This window comes from Verruconis gallopava, assembly GCF_000836295.1.
Source record: "Verruconis gallopava strain CBS 43764 unplaced genomic scaffold supercont1.33, whole genome shotgun sequence".
NCBI lineage: Eukaryota > Fungi > Ascomycota > Dothideomycetes > Venturiales > Sympoventuriaceae > Verruconis > Verruconis gallopava.
The window spans coordinates 117288-132923 of NW_015622169.1; the positions used below are offsets into that span (position 1 = coordinate 117288).

At 50.0% G+C, this 15636-nt stretch overlaps 6 protein-coding genes across 7 annotated transcripts; 3 read left to right on the forward strand and 3 right to left on the reverse strand.

Moving 5' to 3' along the window:
- Nucleotides 1-22: 22 nt before the first annotated feature.
- On the forward strand, nt 23-2042 carry PV09_07829 (uncharacterized protein). The gene is made up of 2 exons (XM_016361644.1): nt 23-1752; nt 1825-2042. Exon 1 carries the CDS (start codon nt 1384-1386, stop codon nt 1693-1695), a length of 312 nt encoding a protein of 103 aa, XP_016210504.1. The 5' UTR covers nt 23-1383; the 3' UTR covers nt 1696-1752; nt 1825-2042.
- PV09_07830 (uncharacterized protein) lies at nt 2022-4350 on the forward strand. Its single transcript, XM_016361645.1, has 2 exons — nt 2022-3083; nt 3141-4350. The coding sequence occupies exons 1-2, from the start codon at nt 2769-2771 to the stop codon at nt 3918-3920; spliced, it is 1095 nt and encodes a 364-aa protein (XP_016210505.1). The 5' UTR covers nt 2022-2768; the 3' UTR covers nt 3921-4350.
- Nucleotides 4351-4797: 447 nt separating this feature from the next.
- Nucleotides 4798-5681, reverse strand: PV09_07831 (uncharacterized protein; the record flags this gene model as incomplete). The annotated part of the gene is made up of 2 exons (XM_016361646.1): nt 4798-5138; nt 5336-5681. The coding sequence occupies 2 exons, from the start codon at nt 5679-5681 to the stop codon at nt 4798-4800; spliced, it is 687 nt and encodes a 228-aa protein (XP_016210506.1).
- Nucleotides 5682-6045: 364 nt separating this feature from the next.
- PV09_07832 (uncharacterized protein) lies at nt 6046-8879 on the reverse strand (the record flags this gene model as incomplete). The annotated part of the gene is made up of 3 exons (XM_016361647.1): nt 6046-8623; nt 8678-8764; nt 8821-8879. The coding sequence occupies 3 exons, from the start codon at nt 8877-8879 to the stop codon at nt 6046-6048; spliced, it is 2724 nt and encodes a 907-aa protein (XP_016210507.1).
- Nucleotides 8880-9295: 416 nt separating this feature from the next.
- Nucleotides 9296-11222, forward strand: PV09_07833. Of its 2 annotated transcripts, XM_016361649.1 has the most exons (3): nt 9296-9685; nt 9755-9916; nt 9968-11222. In XM_016361649.1, the coding sequence occupies exons 1-3, from the start codon at nt 9520-9522 to the stop codon at nt 10987-10989; spliced, it is 1350 nt and encodes a 449-aa protein (XP_016210509.1). In that variant the 5' UTR covers nt 9296-9519; the 3' UTR covers nt 10990-11222. The 2 variants fall into 2 exon arrangements, with proteins under 2 accessions (XP_016210509.1, XP_016210508.1); XM_016361648.1 differs by having other exon boundaries at nt 9296-9916.
- PV09_07834 (uncharacterized protein) lies at nt 11182-12820 on the reverse strand (the record flags this gene model as incomplete). Its single annotated transcript, XM_016361650.1, has 5 exons — nt 11182-11453; nt 11514-12271; nt 12328-12436; nt 12508-12566; nt 12626-12820. The coding sequence occupies 5 exons, from the start codon at nt 12818-12820 to the stop codon at nt 11426-11428; spliced, it is 1149 nt and encodes a 382-aa protein (XP_016210510.1). The 3' UTR covers nt 11182-11425.
- Nucleotides 12821-15636: the final 2816 nt, after the last annotated feature.

The following is a 15636-nucleotide window of genomic DNA, read 5'->3' on the forward strand; positions in this document are numbered from 1 at the left end:
TACGTCGGCGGCGCCATGGGGACTTTGGTCTGCGATTAATAATAACCTCCAAAGCCACCGGGATCGCAGAGGAGCAGAAAGGTTCGCGCTTTGCCTGTCAAGCAAGCACGCCGAGAACACGAGGCCAGCTGTCCGCTGGTCGAGCAGATGCTGTTGAGCTGAGGCGGTCGACTGGTAGGAGGCTGCCTTTCAGCAACGCCATCTTCTGTCAGCCAGAGTGATCGGCGTTGTGGTATTTTTGACCAGTGTCAAGACAGGCTCAGCTTCTTCCTCGATATCACGGGACCGGCCCTCAGTGTGTGGTCTCGCGAGCAAGCATCAACGGACGATTGCAACAACCACGTCCAAGGCCGACACGACAAATGGTCCCATCGATTTTCTACAAAATAAAAAGCATCAGCCCGCAGCACCTGCAGTACTGCAGCACACGAGGAGCACCCGCTTGTTCCGTTTTGACCCCAGCGAATCTTTTTGTTGGCACTCCAGGCGCAGCCTGTCGCTCCGTTCGGCTGGCACGGCTAACTGTCTGCATTGAGCCATCAAATACACACTGACCATGAGCACCCACCACGGAGATGTCAAGCGTTTGTGATTCAGACCGCAGGCTTCGCTGCACAGTCAGTTCAGCAGTGTGCTTGACAACAGATTGCGATGCGCAGCTAAACAGTCGCGCACCGGGTCAAGCTAGAGGTTCTTATCAATCCATCTTGTCCGCCGGGAGAGCTTCTAGAAGGCGCAAGGCCCTCGGCGCAGCACATGCAAAAATTGCAGAATAGCCTGGCTGTTTTTTCCCCTGTTACTTGTACTGTTGCTCGCTCTCGCCACGTCGTTCTCGCCTGGTCCCCGCTCTCGCCCCATTGGTTGTTTCAGAGCACGTCCGGGCGATCACGACCAACCGAAATCACCGGCTCCGCACTTCCCTGACTCGTGCCGTCCAGCACAAGCTGCTTGGAGCCGGAATACCCTCAGCCTTGATACACATAGCTAGAGCCCATCACCTTCCTGCTCGCCGGGTTCATATGACGACAATCTTGATGGCGACGATGCGTGGCTTGCCGGACGACGTCAGCTACGGTAAGCATTGACTGGAGGATCCCCGGATCGACCGTCTGATGTGTACAATCCGTCCTGCCTTGAGCCTGTTCTCCATTGCCTCTGCCGGACGAATACGAAGGCAACAAAGAGACGAAGAGGGACGATTGTGTCCGATTGTGTGGCATACAATCTGTGGAAATTCTTCCAAAATTTCAAGCCCGTTTGATCGACTTTGAAACACAAAGAAGTTGAAGCAAGCTCCGGTACGGCCGCTAGCACACATCATGGAGATTTTTGTCAGAGTTCCAAAGGTATTTTGGTGTCGCATGTATATGGCCTGCTTCACGCATGATGTATGGACCAGTTGCTAAGGTTAGCCAGGGTCTGTGCCGTCTGCCAGCTGGACGACGAGAGTCGCATGGATTCTTGAAGTCTCTCAAGGTATCTGCGGAGAGGCGCGAGCGCCGCTCGTCGTTACAGAGGGGCTGCCTTTTCCAGGTCTCTTGTGCGTCCCTGTCGGGGCGGCCTGAGTGTGGAGTGACTGCAACACGAGAGACGGCTTCGGCACTTTCGACGGAATGCCACGTGCCTATTGCCAATGTGTCTCCTAGAATCAAACGCCAACGATGTACATGTTGCATGCTGCTACTGACTGGCTGATTCGAGAATCAAAACATCTTACTGTGGGACCAATACAAGCGCTCGTTAAGCTCAAATGTAAGGCGCGAATAGCCAATTGACGTGATCCATCTTTCGGTAATCTGTCAACCCATCTGACAGAGTTCCTAGGGCTCCCCAACTCGACCAGTTTCTTCTGGCTCTCAAGATGCGCATGGTAGCTGGCTTGTAATAAACTTGGCACATATACCCATCGCACTGTGTAATGTGCTTGATGCGCTGGCCTAGATGTTGCAATTGTGCAAATTGTTTTGCATAATTTGTTTGCATTTCCTTTTCGAATCCTGAATAAAGTGTCGCGTGTCAATCATGCCTGAATGCAATTTTCCTGCTCGATTACTCTGCAGCAGATCTGCGCTAGGATCTAGATACTCGACAGGTCCGTGTCGACGCCACCCAGCCAGCGCTTCGACCAATCGAACGTTTGTAAACTGACCTCAATCCTCCGGTGAAAAGATTCGCCCTGGCGACTTGCCGTTTCAAGGACGCGGGGATCATTACTCTTGCCGAATTCCAACACGTTCCACTTGCGGCGCACTGGAAGGCCCGGCCGATCGAGCAAGCGCTTGTTTAATTATCGTGGCGTGGGAATCTGCTTGGGCAATATATCCCCGTCAGCCCAGCAACATGTGTCCGACACCCTTCGTAACATTGAGTATATAGGCTCCACCTCGTCGTTTTACCGAGCCGCCACCCCGCAAAAATAAAGGTACCCTTGTGCTCCTGGGGTTCTGGGAGTCCGCTCAGCGGGAGCGTTCTTGGTTTCTTAGCATCTGTCCCTATATTACCGTCTGTGCCCCCGTGGTCGTCTGCAGGCTTTGCACTCTGCGCGCAAACCTATCCGTGAAGGCCTGGAGGAAACACGGTCGAGCGCCCCTTCTAGCGCATGCCCGTCGCCGATCGAACAGCTGCAAGACAATTTTCAACTCGACAAACTCGTATCTCTGCTTTGTCGTGCAACTTTGCGTGGCCGGTCCCCACAATCACTCTTTGGATGAAGTCTCACCACGCCTTGAGGTTGGGCACGCAGAGCAGCTAAACCGCGCCCTCAGAACATGTCGGATCCAAATTCGAACTTCTACGAAGCTATCCGATGTCTTCAAGGGACGAAAGCGGAGCGAACGGCATGTCGCAATGCGTGCACCGTCGACACCTGTCCGCTCATCCTCTCCTTCTGGAATTACTTGCCTGATGTACCGCTCAACTCGGCGTTCGCCGGCCTTTTCGGAATCTACACAATCACCGTCCTTCTACTTGGTATCTATGTCCGGAAGTTCAGGACCTACACCGCGGTCATCTTTGTTGGGGAACTCATGGAGGTCTTTGGGTTCGTTGCGAGAGTATACGCCCATGCCTACCCCTTCAGCGACGTACGTGGCGTGACCGTCTGAGCCGTCAAACGAAGAGATGAACTAACGTGGACGCAGGCCGCGTACATCATGCAAATGGTCTGCCTTACGCTGGCACCGACTTTCATGGCTGCGGGTATATACTTTTCACTCCAACGTCTGGTCATCACCTTTTCTGGAGAGCTCTCGCGCATCCCTCCGCTGTGGATCCCACGGGTGTTCATTGTCTGTGACATCCTCTCGCTGTTCTTGCAAGGTATGGGAGGAGCACTGGCGGCGTACTACGCGTCGCAACAAGAGCTTCCCGATAAGGGCAACTACACTATGATCAGCGGTCTGTCCTTCCAGGCTTTGACCTTGCTCTTGTTCCTCACTCTTGCGGTCGACTACGCATTCCGGCTGTGGAGGTTTCAAAAGAACGTCGGGTGGGGCGTGTTGAACCAGGACCCGATCGCCGCCGGCCTGAGAGAAAGCAAACGCATAAAGTGGCTGATCTCGTCGCTCACCATCTCCGGCATCCTCATCTTCTTCCGAAGCATATACAGGGTCCTGGAGCTCTCCGAAGGCTGGAAGGGCTTCCTCATGTCCTCCGAAAAGTACGTCGTCGGACTCGAGACCATACCTGTCATCATAGCGGGCGGGCTCCTCGCCGTCTTGCACCCTGGCTTCTGCTTCCAAGGCGAGGACGACCCCATCCCGCTCCGACGCAAGGTTAAGACGCCGCCTCGCGATCCGGAAGCCGAGCCGCTGTACACCATCCGACGGTGGAACGAGAAAACGGGCAAGATCGAGATCGAGGTCATCTACGAGCCGGATCATCCCATCGTCCGGAACTTGCAGCAGATGGTCAAACTATAGACACGTCAATCCATCATGGAGGGGAGGTGGGGGTTTGGCTTTCTCTCCCCTTCTTTGTAATCCTCATCCCAAAGATATACCACCAACATCATCAGTCACCAACCTCTTCGTACTTTTTGTTTGATTGTTTGAACAAAATCCGGAATGAAGCATTTGTACGGCGCAAAAACTGTCTCTCCTATAGACGCGGCGATGTCTATACCTCCTGCATCTTCTCTTTATATATATATATACATATATTAAATTTCGTTGCCTCCCTTGCGCAGGCAGCGAAACATGCAGCTCGTCGGCCACGGCTTTCGAGCCTATGTTCGACAGACATGCACACACGCGAACGCACTCAAATGATGAACCATTTTTCACTCCTTTTGGAAACAATGACAATGGCTCGGAAATAGCTACATAGAGACACATAGTAATAACAAACCCGGTCACGTATCGCGTTACGAGGTTAGGATAAGTTTTGTGCGTTCGTCCAGTCGTAAAACCACGTGATGTCGCATCGTACATTTTCTTGCATTCGTTGATGCCCATCCGCCCTAGTCCCTTCCCTGGACTTCCCCTTATCTCCGGTCTGGTATTTGCAGCTCAGTCTAGATCCAAAGGTCTCCATGGACGTGGCCAAGGGGTTAATGACGATAGGCGTCTGAATCAAAGCACGAAAGAGGGCTACGGGGACATAAGGCAGGTTCCCGGGACATTCTAGGGCAGTATTTCTTACGCACTTTTAGGGATGCGCCAAAAGAACTTGCCATGCTTTCAGAGCAGGGTGGGATGTTGTACTAGAATTTCACTTGCTGATTCAGCGGCGAAACGCATCTTAAGAGGCGGTATAGTGGGATATCAGCTGACGCTGTTGTACATTCTGCCTGCCGTCTCACAGTTTTGTCTCCGTCGCCCCGGTTGCAGCAATTTCCTGCCACGCGTCCAACCCAACGCTCTTCAGAGAGCTGAAAATTTTCTGACCCCATTCCGTCTCCGTCGTAGCCTTCAGACTGGCGCTTGGAATGTCTACAGAGTCGAACTCATGGAGACTCAAAAATCGTGGATATCCATCCTCGTTCTTTGTGTCGGCAAGCTTGTAGCGGGTTGATCGTCGATACCCAGGGACATTGGAGAGCTTTTCATAATGTTCTTTGAGGTACCAATCATTAAGCTCCTCATCATTACCCTCTCCAGGCTCCATGGATACGGTTCGAAGCGCTTTGCCTCTTGGTCCTGCGATAACATAAGCCAAAAGGCCTAGATCATTGATCGTGCAGCCCAATCCGAGTTGTGCCAGCACTCCACCGCTCTCTTTACGTGCTCGGAGGATCTAGGGCTACGTTCAATCCAATCTCGCACATGAAACGGAGAAATTCGGTTCGGTGTCTATAGCACCGGGATCGACCTAAACGCCAAACTCTACAACTTACCATCCATAGAATCCCGACCATCATACTTGTCCAGCAACGTGAAAACCCGCATGTCAGTCTCCAAGTGATCTTGCCAGGGTCCACCACCGGGGAGCAACTCATGATTGACTGGAATGGAACCAAGGACGGCGTGGTCCTGCATCTTGGCGACATCAGGCAGCCGGTACAAGCACAAGTACGGCCATTTCGCGTCGGACTTCACGTTCTTGTAGCGAACCGCCAGATCCGACAGCCCAGATGCAACGACATCCTGGATATGGAACTTAGAGTACCATTTATTGTAATTGTCCTCGTCAAAACCAGCCTTCGGTTTCGAGAAAACCAACAAGACACCAGCAGATGACATAGTGAGAATAAGACTGAGATATCGATTGAATGGCAAAATGCAAAACGTATCGAACACCTTCAGAGGGTGAAACTAAAATCTCGCTATTTGATCGAAGCTTGGACGCTTGTCTTTTTCTAAGGGGCTCCATACGGCTATGCTGAGGGTTAGGGATGCGGGGTCGCTGGTGTTCGGCCACAACCACCACGGCCCAAACCCGACGCTTTGAACTGCCAGCCCGAGCTGTTCCACCACGATTTTTCAGTCTGATATCCCACATTCGAACAGAGCATGGTATGACGATTTCAACTCTATTTCGAAGGAGAAATTCAGACGTGTCGACGAGCGTATCCACAAGGATGATGAATCGGACTTTATAATCACTTCATCCTCTCAATTGTTGCGTGAACGTATGGAAAGTATCGATAACTTTCGGCGCCCAGGCTACTCTCACTGTGTCGATCAGCCACTCGAAGTGAGCTGTAGCCTCCATATCTTCCTTTTCAAGCTGTAGTCGCTCTTCCACCTTCCATACTGCTTTGTCTGGCTCGTTTCTAATATCCTGAACATTTGACTCTGTCATGAGCGCAAACAAATTGAGTATAAGATTGGCACTCTTCCGCAAAGCTAGGTAAGCAGTTGCACAGTGCTGACGAAATTGTCTAAAGTTTTCATGGTCCGGGCCTCCCATTCCATCTACCATCTGTGTGGAAAGTTTCATGAGCGGAGCGAATGGTTTGGGATCGCGGCCAAGGATGTAGCCAAAATCGGCGTGGAAGAAGTTACCATTTGGAGTGAGGAGTAGGTTGTCGAGATGTCGATCTCCAATACCTAGAATATACGTGATAACACAGTAGCCAGCGCACGACTTTACGTAAGTGTCCATCGTCTCCTTGCGAACGCCTAGAGGTGCATTTGGATCTGGATTGTGCCGCCTTAGGAAGTTGAGGATTGATCTATCAGTTCTGTCGACTTCAGAAAGCGGCGTGGAGGGTACAAATTCCACCGCACCAGCAACAGGAGAAGTGGCTAGGATATGGTACGGTGTAAGCTTGAGGTCGAGGTTCTCATTCTTCAAGAGTTTGTCCATAAGCATAATGGTTTGAATCACCAACTGATCCTGTCTCAAGTCATCACCAACTTTGAATATCATATGATACTTCGTTCCAATAGACGTCTTCCAAACCAGCTTGAGTGGACTCAGGGAGGACTTAAAAACGTTGGCTTCCTCGGGATAACAGCCCACAACAGACACACTTGGGTCCAGAAACAGTGGCACCGGAGGATCAATAGTCACAAGCTCGTTTTTGGGATCTGCAAGAAATTGCTTCAGCCTCGCTATCTTCTTCTCTCTTGTCTGCCGCGAGTCGCGCAGCTCGCCAGCAATTTTGGAGAGGATTTTGATCATTTCGCCCTGCTTGAGTAGAAACTTGCGATACTGTTCTCCTTCTGCGGTCTTGACAAGCTCGTTCATGAAGTCGAACTCCACTCGTCCGAAGAGCTCACGCTGTGCGTCTTGCTGGGGACTACGATCTTCAAACTCGACCATGAGGTACCAGTGCAGATAGCTTCCTAGTTTGAAGTTCTGAGCCGCTCGGCCAATCAAGAATGAAGCGAGAGACGAATCAGGAATGACTTCACCCTCCTTATTGTCATCGTCATGGCGGCGTTCGTAGCGTAAAGCTTGTACGAGTTGTAGCAGGTAGATCAAGAGCTCATCATCGCTTGAGCGCCGCAGTCTGTCCACTGCATATGCTCGAACAGCCGGGTGATCGAAATTTGGTCCTAGCAGCTCAAGCGCATCGTCCACATCGATTGGCGTCCACTTAGGCAACATTTGAGAAGCTTCGCGAGCTTCCTTTTGATCAGCCCAGTTGACGGACTTCACAAACTTCGTGAGCGCTCGCTTATCTCTCGTCAAGAAATGTCTAAATCTCCAAATCATATCCTTTTCTTGGTCTGTCAACAGTCGATTTGCTCCATAGCTCATGATCCTGTTCAAGTCGTCTCGATTTCTCGCATTTGGCTTTAGATCACGGTCCACGAGAGCGGATCTATGTCCACGCATTAAAGCTCTGTGCTTGTCCTCGACTGGGTTGCTCTTGAATCCCAACTCGGGATCGTAGATTCTTATTAGGGGACCGAGCGACGGGTCCTCACCCGGATTGTTCGCGACGTCTATACCCGGTCCTAGTGAGACTTCCGGCGGCGGTTTGAGCCGAACGTCTTGGTGCATGGAACCCTTCATGTTAGAGACAGGTGGAGCAGGGTATTCCTTATCTGTGAAAACAATTGGATGATCGAAGCGCGGAAATTCGATGTAGAGATGATATATGCCTCCATCACGACCGGTAGGCGAGGAAGAGTTATTTTTCAAAGACCCGTTGACCCCACCGTCTGTGGTAACATTTTTGAATTGCAGCCGCTTCTTGAGCACGCTCGTCTGCATCTTCTCGACTTTGCGGTACACAAGCTGGTCGAGCCATTTGTCTTCCGGAAGCTCGCCAAGCTCTTGTTTCTTCATCAGCTCCATGATTCGGCTTAGTTCCATTGTCTCCCCATCGGTGTCATCCTGGGCTGCGCTGATTCCATTACTTTGCTTTCTTGCTGGCAATACATGTGGAGTGGTACTAGAAGAAAATCCATCGGCTGGCTTCATCCTGTGTATGTAGCATGTCTGACGCCCGGTTTGCAGCATGAACTTATCATCAAACAATGGTATAGTCGTTCCGCCAAAGGGCACGTAGTGGCCTCTGGATCCATCACCCCCAGCAGGTGATAGATCCCACAGCGTGATAGCAAGTTGAGTATTTACGGGAATGCTGGAATAGTTAATAGAAAAGACAAGCCACTCGTTCCAAACTCGCTTGTTCTTGAAAGGTTTGTACGGTGTTCGTTCTTCGATAGTGAGCGGCTTGCTATCAGCCCAAAGACGAGCTGTGATATACAACTCCGAATGCGGACTATCTGTAATGTTAGCAAGGCGGGTATTGTTGCTTAAAACCATCTCATGTTACCTGGTATTGGAGCCAATATGTCGAAGTTCAGGCTTCTCAAGAAGCTTTGACAACGGGATAGACTTTTCGTAACCCTCGAGTTCATTTCTGTAGCCATAAGTCAGTAATCCTCGCACAGCATCCTATCTGGGATGGCCACGAACATCTTCACTCGGACTGGAATCTGCAAGTCTGCAGAGATGGCAAATGAGAAAGATTCCATTGCGGAGATCGTGAACAGTGCCCCGGAAGTTACTTGACAGCTTCTCAGCTCTATATATTGAATGGTGACAGGAAGCGAGCGAAGTTCAAAAGTTCGCCCGTGAAGCGTGTTGCATCCTCATGTTCGAACCTGCTACGGACCTGATTTCTTTCGCCTCCGGCTCCCGACAAGCCGCTTTTTCCTTCTAAGCAGTTGGCGTGCGGAGAATCAAGCAGTGAGAGGAACCTTCAGACCGAGTTCTGTTCATCTTTAAGTGAGCGGATGACGAGTTACGTGGACACTGGCCTCGTGATATCGAAGTTGAGAAAGAGTAGAAGGCCACAAGGCAGCAAATTATGTCATCCTCCAGGCAGGACCCCGACGCCGCCTTGGCCACCGCGGTGCTTGTGCTGTTGTGCAAGATACGCGACGTGACGATTTGATCAGTGCAGCCGTTCACCTTCTCATTTTCGACTGTTATTTTTCTGCTTTTCGCTTCACGTATATGAAGGACGAGATCAGCGACTAAAGTCCATGACCTGATTGTCCTTGATTAGCACAGTCATATGTAAAACAGTTTCGTGTGCTTTTATCGCAGCCTCGTTCTTCGGCCTACGGCCTCCGTACACTTTACTCCCTTTAACAGCCCTATACTGGCACGATGGCGCGATTAAATGCGCGGCTGAGCACCCCCTCGCAATCGCTTTCCCGCGACCAGACACCAGAAATGGCTTCCGAGCTAGAAAGCGCGTCGCCATCACAGACTCCAGGCGCGTCCTTCTCTTCAGATAAGGAGAACCATTGGACGAATAGGGCGGCGTCTGGCAGTAAGCGTACTCTTCTAGATTCGAGGACCTCGATACCTCAGACAAGTACCAATAAGAAGCGACGACTAGGCGAACAAAGGCGGAATGTCAACACTCAACAGTCTACAGCAGCTCCCACAATGTTCAGGGATGACGAGGACGACGACAAGCGGTATTATGATCCTGAGCAGAATCCGGAAGAGAGACGTAGAGTGCGTCAGGGATTGCGCAACAATGCGCGTGAGCTTTATGGTTTGGTTCTCTGGATTACGTACAGGTCGGCTACAGCTAACAGTTTTTCAGATCGAGCGGACGAGTTCCTGAACACGGATGGGACTGAGATTGTGAGCCTCATAGATCGTCAAAATCTACTCATGAATAATGTCAAGCAAACGGCAGACGCGACTATGGACTCACGATTTCTCCTCAACGCCTCTGAGATTACTCTGAAGAAGTCTAGACGTCTTGCTTTCGGGAACAACGCGATAGGTATAGATATAGATGAGTTTGTCTCGAAATGCATGACCTTCATGCGATACGGACGCGCACTTTGTAGTGACGAAGACGAGCCGGCAACGACACAAGCTAGACGACATAGGAGAAATGCAGCTGACGACGAAGATGACGATGCCGCAGATGGGGACGCGCTTGACTGGCATGTTCTTGGAGAACGAGCTTGTATATCCACCAACAGACGTCCTACAGTGCCGAATTTCCTCCTCGGACCCTTATCAATCGAGAAACGCGTACGCGCTACCCAACGGCGCGCCACTCAGCGCAGAGATCAATCTACCGTTGTCTCTCGGCCTGAAGAACTAAAAGAAGCGGACCTTGAAAAGAATGAATCATCTAATCTGACAAGTCAATGCCAACGCATCCGAATTCTTCTTCAGCAGATCAGCGACGACGGAACTGCACGAGTTGAGGCGGAAGGATCAGAAGACATGGACGAAGAGGAAGCACGCGCACTGTTTAGCCGCAACAACCTCGCCATGAACTGGGAAGTCCCGCTCCTCAAATTCGCGATTAATCCCCATTCTTTTGCTCAAACCATTGAGAACCTGTTTTACATTAGTTTTCTTGTTAAAGACGGGTTTGTGCGCGTTGGCGTGGACGAGGACACTGGTTTCCCAACAATACGACCTGTGGAGAAGAAAACTGAAGAACAGATCAGAAATAAAGGAGCCATGAGACACCAAGCGATTTTGAGTCTGGACTACGAAAGCTGGCTGACATTCAAGGCGGCTTTGAGAGTGGACACGCCATTGATTCCCAACAGGGAGGAAGAAAGTGTGCAAGTAAGGGGAAGAGGCTGGTATGCCTAGCCGTGAAGGCATTCAAAGATATGCATATCATCACGAAAATGCTTAGAACGTCTTCTATCAGAAATTAACTGTCTCACAGTCCTGTAGCTGGACTAGTGGCAGCGTTTGGAATATGGCCATAGAGAGATGTTGCTTTTTGCTGTACGCATTTTGGTTGTGACAAATTTAGATACCCAGGAAGTCTTGACCTATCATATATTCTTTGTTTATCGTCAATTGAAAGTCATTTTAGCCGTCTCATATACATGCCCGTCATCTATTCGAACTCTTACTTAAATAATTAACGTTACAGCTCCTGAGAATGTTCATAACCAGACGTTCGCCCTTTCCCAGATAGAGACTGGAAATTCTGTTCCTGGGGTATATCAAATGTAGACCAAGACCTGTCAAAAAGAGAAACATGGAACCTCGTCACACCACCCGCTCATTTTGCGGCTCAAGGTTTGCGTCCGTACACGAAATAGCTACGTTGCGGTCAGTACCTGCTTGAAACTTACACCAGTCTTTCCACCATTCCCACTCACATAGGCCAGTAACTGTGAATCTTTGGATTCTTCATGTCCTTTCTAACGTCTGAAAGAAACACCTGGACTTCTTCGGGACTCATCCCATGCGCACGTGTCAACAGTGCCATGCTGTACCCCTCAAGACCATCCAACATGTTCACCAAATTCCACCTCCCAAGCTCCTTGAGCTTCTTATCCTTGGGCCAGGGGTTTTGGGGCCACACGAACTGCACTTCTGTGACATCCACATACCCCGCTTCTTCCATGAGTGCCTTGTATCTCGGCGTCGCTATCTCCCTTTGGAAGATCCTTAGCCCGGAAACAAGTTTCTCCGCCCACTGATACAGCGCCGTGCCTTCGTGTAGCGTGCCGTCCTGCGACGTGAGAGGAAAGTGGGTATCCTGCAGCTCCAGCCAGCCTCCTGGTGCAGTATGCTCGAAACACTGTCTGAAGAACTTGGGGACGTCCGCAATGCTGCTTGCCATCATGCGTGCGTGCACATAGTCGAACTTCTGGTTCCACGTCCACGGCTCCTCGACATCGTCAATCTCGAATCTGCAGTTTGGTGGCACAAATTCGGGCTGCTGGGGGGACAGGTCGACGCCAATCACTTGGCTGTTGGGATGCGTCTCTGCGAAGTCAATAGCCCAAATCCCGGTGCCAGTCCCGAGGTCTATCACGTGAGCCGGGTCACCGACTATGGGAGCCAGAGCGAGCTTCATATCGGTGGTCATAAGGAAGAGATGGTGCTGAAGATCGAGTCTGTCCCACTCTTTCTGCATATATTGTCAGTGCAAAGGCGAGGGGCCTCACATCAGTATCGAAAATGTACCTCGTCGCTCGGCAACACGTACTTTCCTTCCTTGTATTTATGGTAGAATCGGCCATTTTCTTGAACACCTTGATACAGGCTGGACCTTAGGGAAGCCGTGGATTCTGGGCTGATGCATTTTGCAATGAATCAATATACGGACTGGAATCACTCAAACTCGCCAGAATAGATAAAACGTACACGTCGTCGCCCAGAGCAGAGTCCTCTGCCTCGCTCCGAATTTCTTCTGCATCGTCGGCCTAATCGTTGCACGAGGTCAGTGCTCTGTACGACGCCAAATGAGTTGATCGTTACTAACAATAGACCAGCCGTCGCCTCCAAGGTGAGCAGTTTCTCCTCCAGCGATCGAGGACTCTGAGGTCAACGAGACGCCTTCATAGGCTGCGCCAAAGGATTCTGCGCCCGGTCCAGCCGCAGGATCAGTCCAAGAAGCGGAACAATCAGTTGGCTGAAGCGAAGGATCGAGTTGAGGCCGCTCCGATTCTTCGGCCATTGCGCACCGCTCAAAACTCCTCCTTGTTGAATGAATCGATTGAGACGATAGTAATCAAGAGAACATTAGATACCACCATCGCTACTGTACTATTTAACCCTCCGGAGACGTTGCTGGCCCACTAGTGCCTCGTCAGGTCTAGCCAAACGAAAATCAAACGCAGCCCGCCAACTTGGCTTCAGGTTTCGGGCAAGGTGACATCAAGAGCACACCAAATAGAGACTGCTTGGGAAACCCAAGTGCGACTTTGCCCTAGAGTAACGTGCTAGACCTGCGAGCAGATGCAAAGATCGAGCGGCATTTTGCGGCGTGGGGGCCAGTGAGTCCTATCAAGAGTGGCGAAAACTCCCGTCCTTCGGCTCGATGCAGGTTGAACAATGCCGTCCCGTTTGAACAGCCCAGGTTCCATCTTTAGACCTGTATTGAGCGCACTATTCCCCGAGCTCCAGTCTTGCTGATAATCTTCGGAACGCTAGAATTGATTTCTGTTTACGGCAACTATCACAGTAATAATGGATGGCCTAAAGCCGCTCCCTGCATCCCCATTGGCAAGAATGTACTGCCGCGTGGATCTCAACTGCTACTAGCCCAGGACGCTAACCGCCGTTTGTACGGGCTAGAAACGAACATTCTAGGCCAACTGAGGCACGCTTTTGTGAGACCAGAAGTCTCATTTACTGTACAGAATGAAGCGATTTCCAATAGAGTCCAACATTTGTGCGGGATTTGAAAACCAATTCAAATCGCAGTTGGTGCTAAACCATCTTGACCTGCGATGACTCAAGGCAACCTGGTCTCTCAAAAGCTTCTGATTCAAGCGTCAAAAGACTGATATGCAGACTTTTTTCATAGTGATGGAAGTGTATAGCAGACAATGGAGCATCTGTAAATCTATTAGGAAAGGGATTTTGGTCTGACGATACATAAAAATAACCGTTCTCTTCGACCTTGGTCAGTTTAACGACATTTTGGAGATTAATCCAATAGTAGCCAAAATAAAAGAAAGCCGAGCGGTGATATGATTCGCATTTTCATTTTGACTGATTTGATGTCACTACAATTTTTCTTCTTTGGCCTTGGATTTGGACAGCTTGTTGCACATATGCTACTCATGGCTCTAGAAATCTGGTCTAAATTTCTAATTTCGCTCGACGAGTTTCTAGTTCTAATGGATCACAGGCAAATGAAATGAGAAGATCGTTCGATGGCTATTGGTATGCCTCAACCAACAATTGCGAGAATGATCTGTGTGCAATATCCAACTCGTCGTTGTCTACTCCAGTATTTCCAGGTTCCAATATATGGATGATGTGAAATTGACAAGGAAATCCACCGGTCTCAACTGGGACATATTGAAAAGTCCAAACTAGCGTCTGCACAGTGATCAAATTCATCAGACAACGTCGCGCCCAAGAACATTTTAGACTGGGAAACGTTTGAAGTGTAGAGAAATAGTTATCCCTTAGATCACGTTCTTAATCTTTGAAACAAATGTGAGAATCATCGAGGCGGCGCCGGCTCCCTGTAAAGGCTTTGCCTGGCACTAACAAGGAACCACCGACCGTACTCAAGTGAATTAGCAGATGATCCGAAGACCCCGCTACTATCTAATCGGCCGTATATGAGAAATCCCAGAAAACTTAAATCTCCATTGCGGTCTTGTCGTCCGGCCAAGTGATTCATAGATGCCCTGATGAGCACATCTTGTAACTGCCAAGGTTACTAACTAAGTTAGCCAAGTTCACCCAAGACCTTGACATCGGTATACTGTGATATCTCAAGATATGATTAATAGACGAAATAAGACATTCAGGAGCCATGCTATCTGTAGCTGATAAGCATTTTGTTTCAAAGGTTTGCGTGGACGATCTAGGATCTAAAGTGTAACTACTTCCTGTGCGAAGACGTTTCCGAGACATATAATGTAATGACGTGATTGAGCCTTCTCCAACTGATGCAAAATTGACATATGCTTGTTGTTTCGTTAGTCCCATTACTTCTTCGCACGCTGCTCTTGGACTGTAGAGCGATAGGGAATAAATACTGGTTCAACCTGCGCCGGTTCGTGCTACTGGATTGCTCATGAGAGAGCCACCAAAATGCTTTGGGAGTCTCCATTAACTCGGTCGCACCGCACAAAAAGAAAACGAGCTGACAGTTTATGGGAGTATGAAGACAGTGATCAGAGTCTATGGTTGAGGCAAAAGCCAGCGAAATTACCCGACAACGGTGAGGTTTGAATAGATGCCCAGGATAGTATTGGAAAAGCTGCGACTTTCGCTGTGTCTATTCCTTCAAATCGATCTAAGATATAGAAGCTAACATTTTGTGTTATGATGTTTAGGTTCCATAGCTGATCTGTTGGATGGGAACAGACAGTTTGCGATTGATTTCCGCAAGAACGATGCCGGACTTCTCGAAAGCATCTCACAAGGCCAGTCGCCAAAGACACTATGGCTGGGTTGTTCCGACTCAAGGATCCCCGAAACTTTGATTTGCCACTGCAAACCGGGCGATATCTTTGTGCACAGAAACATTGCAAATATAGTTAGGCCGAATGACGTGAGCGTTGCTGCAGTCATTGCTTTTTCGGTCGGCGTCCTCAAAGTCGAACGTATTGTCGTCTGCGGACACACCAAATGCGGAGGGGCGACTGCAGCATTGGAAGGCCGTGATCTGGGCAGTTACCTCAACACCTGGCTTTCTCCTCTTAGAGAGCTGCGACAAAAGCACGAAGCCGAGCTGAGCACAATGGAGAGCAAGGACGCTCAAGCTACTCGCCTCGCCGAACTGAATGTGCTCGCAGGCTTGGACGG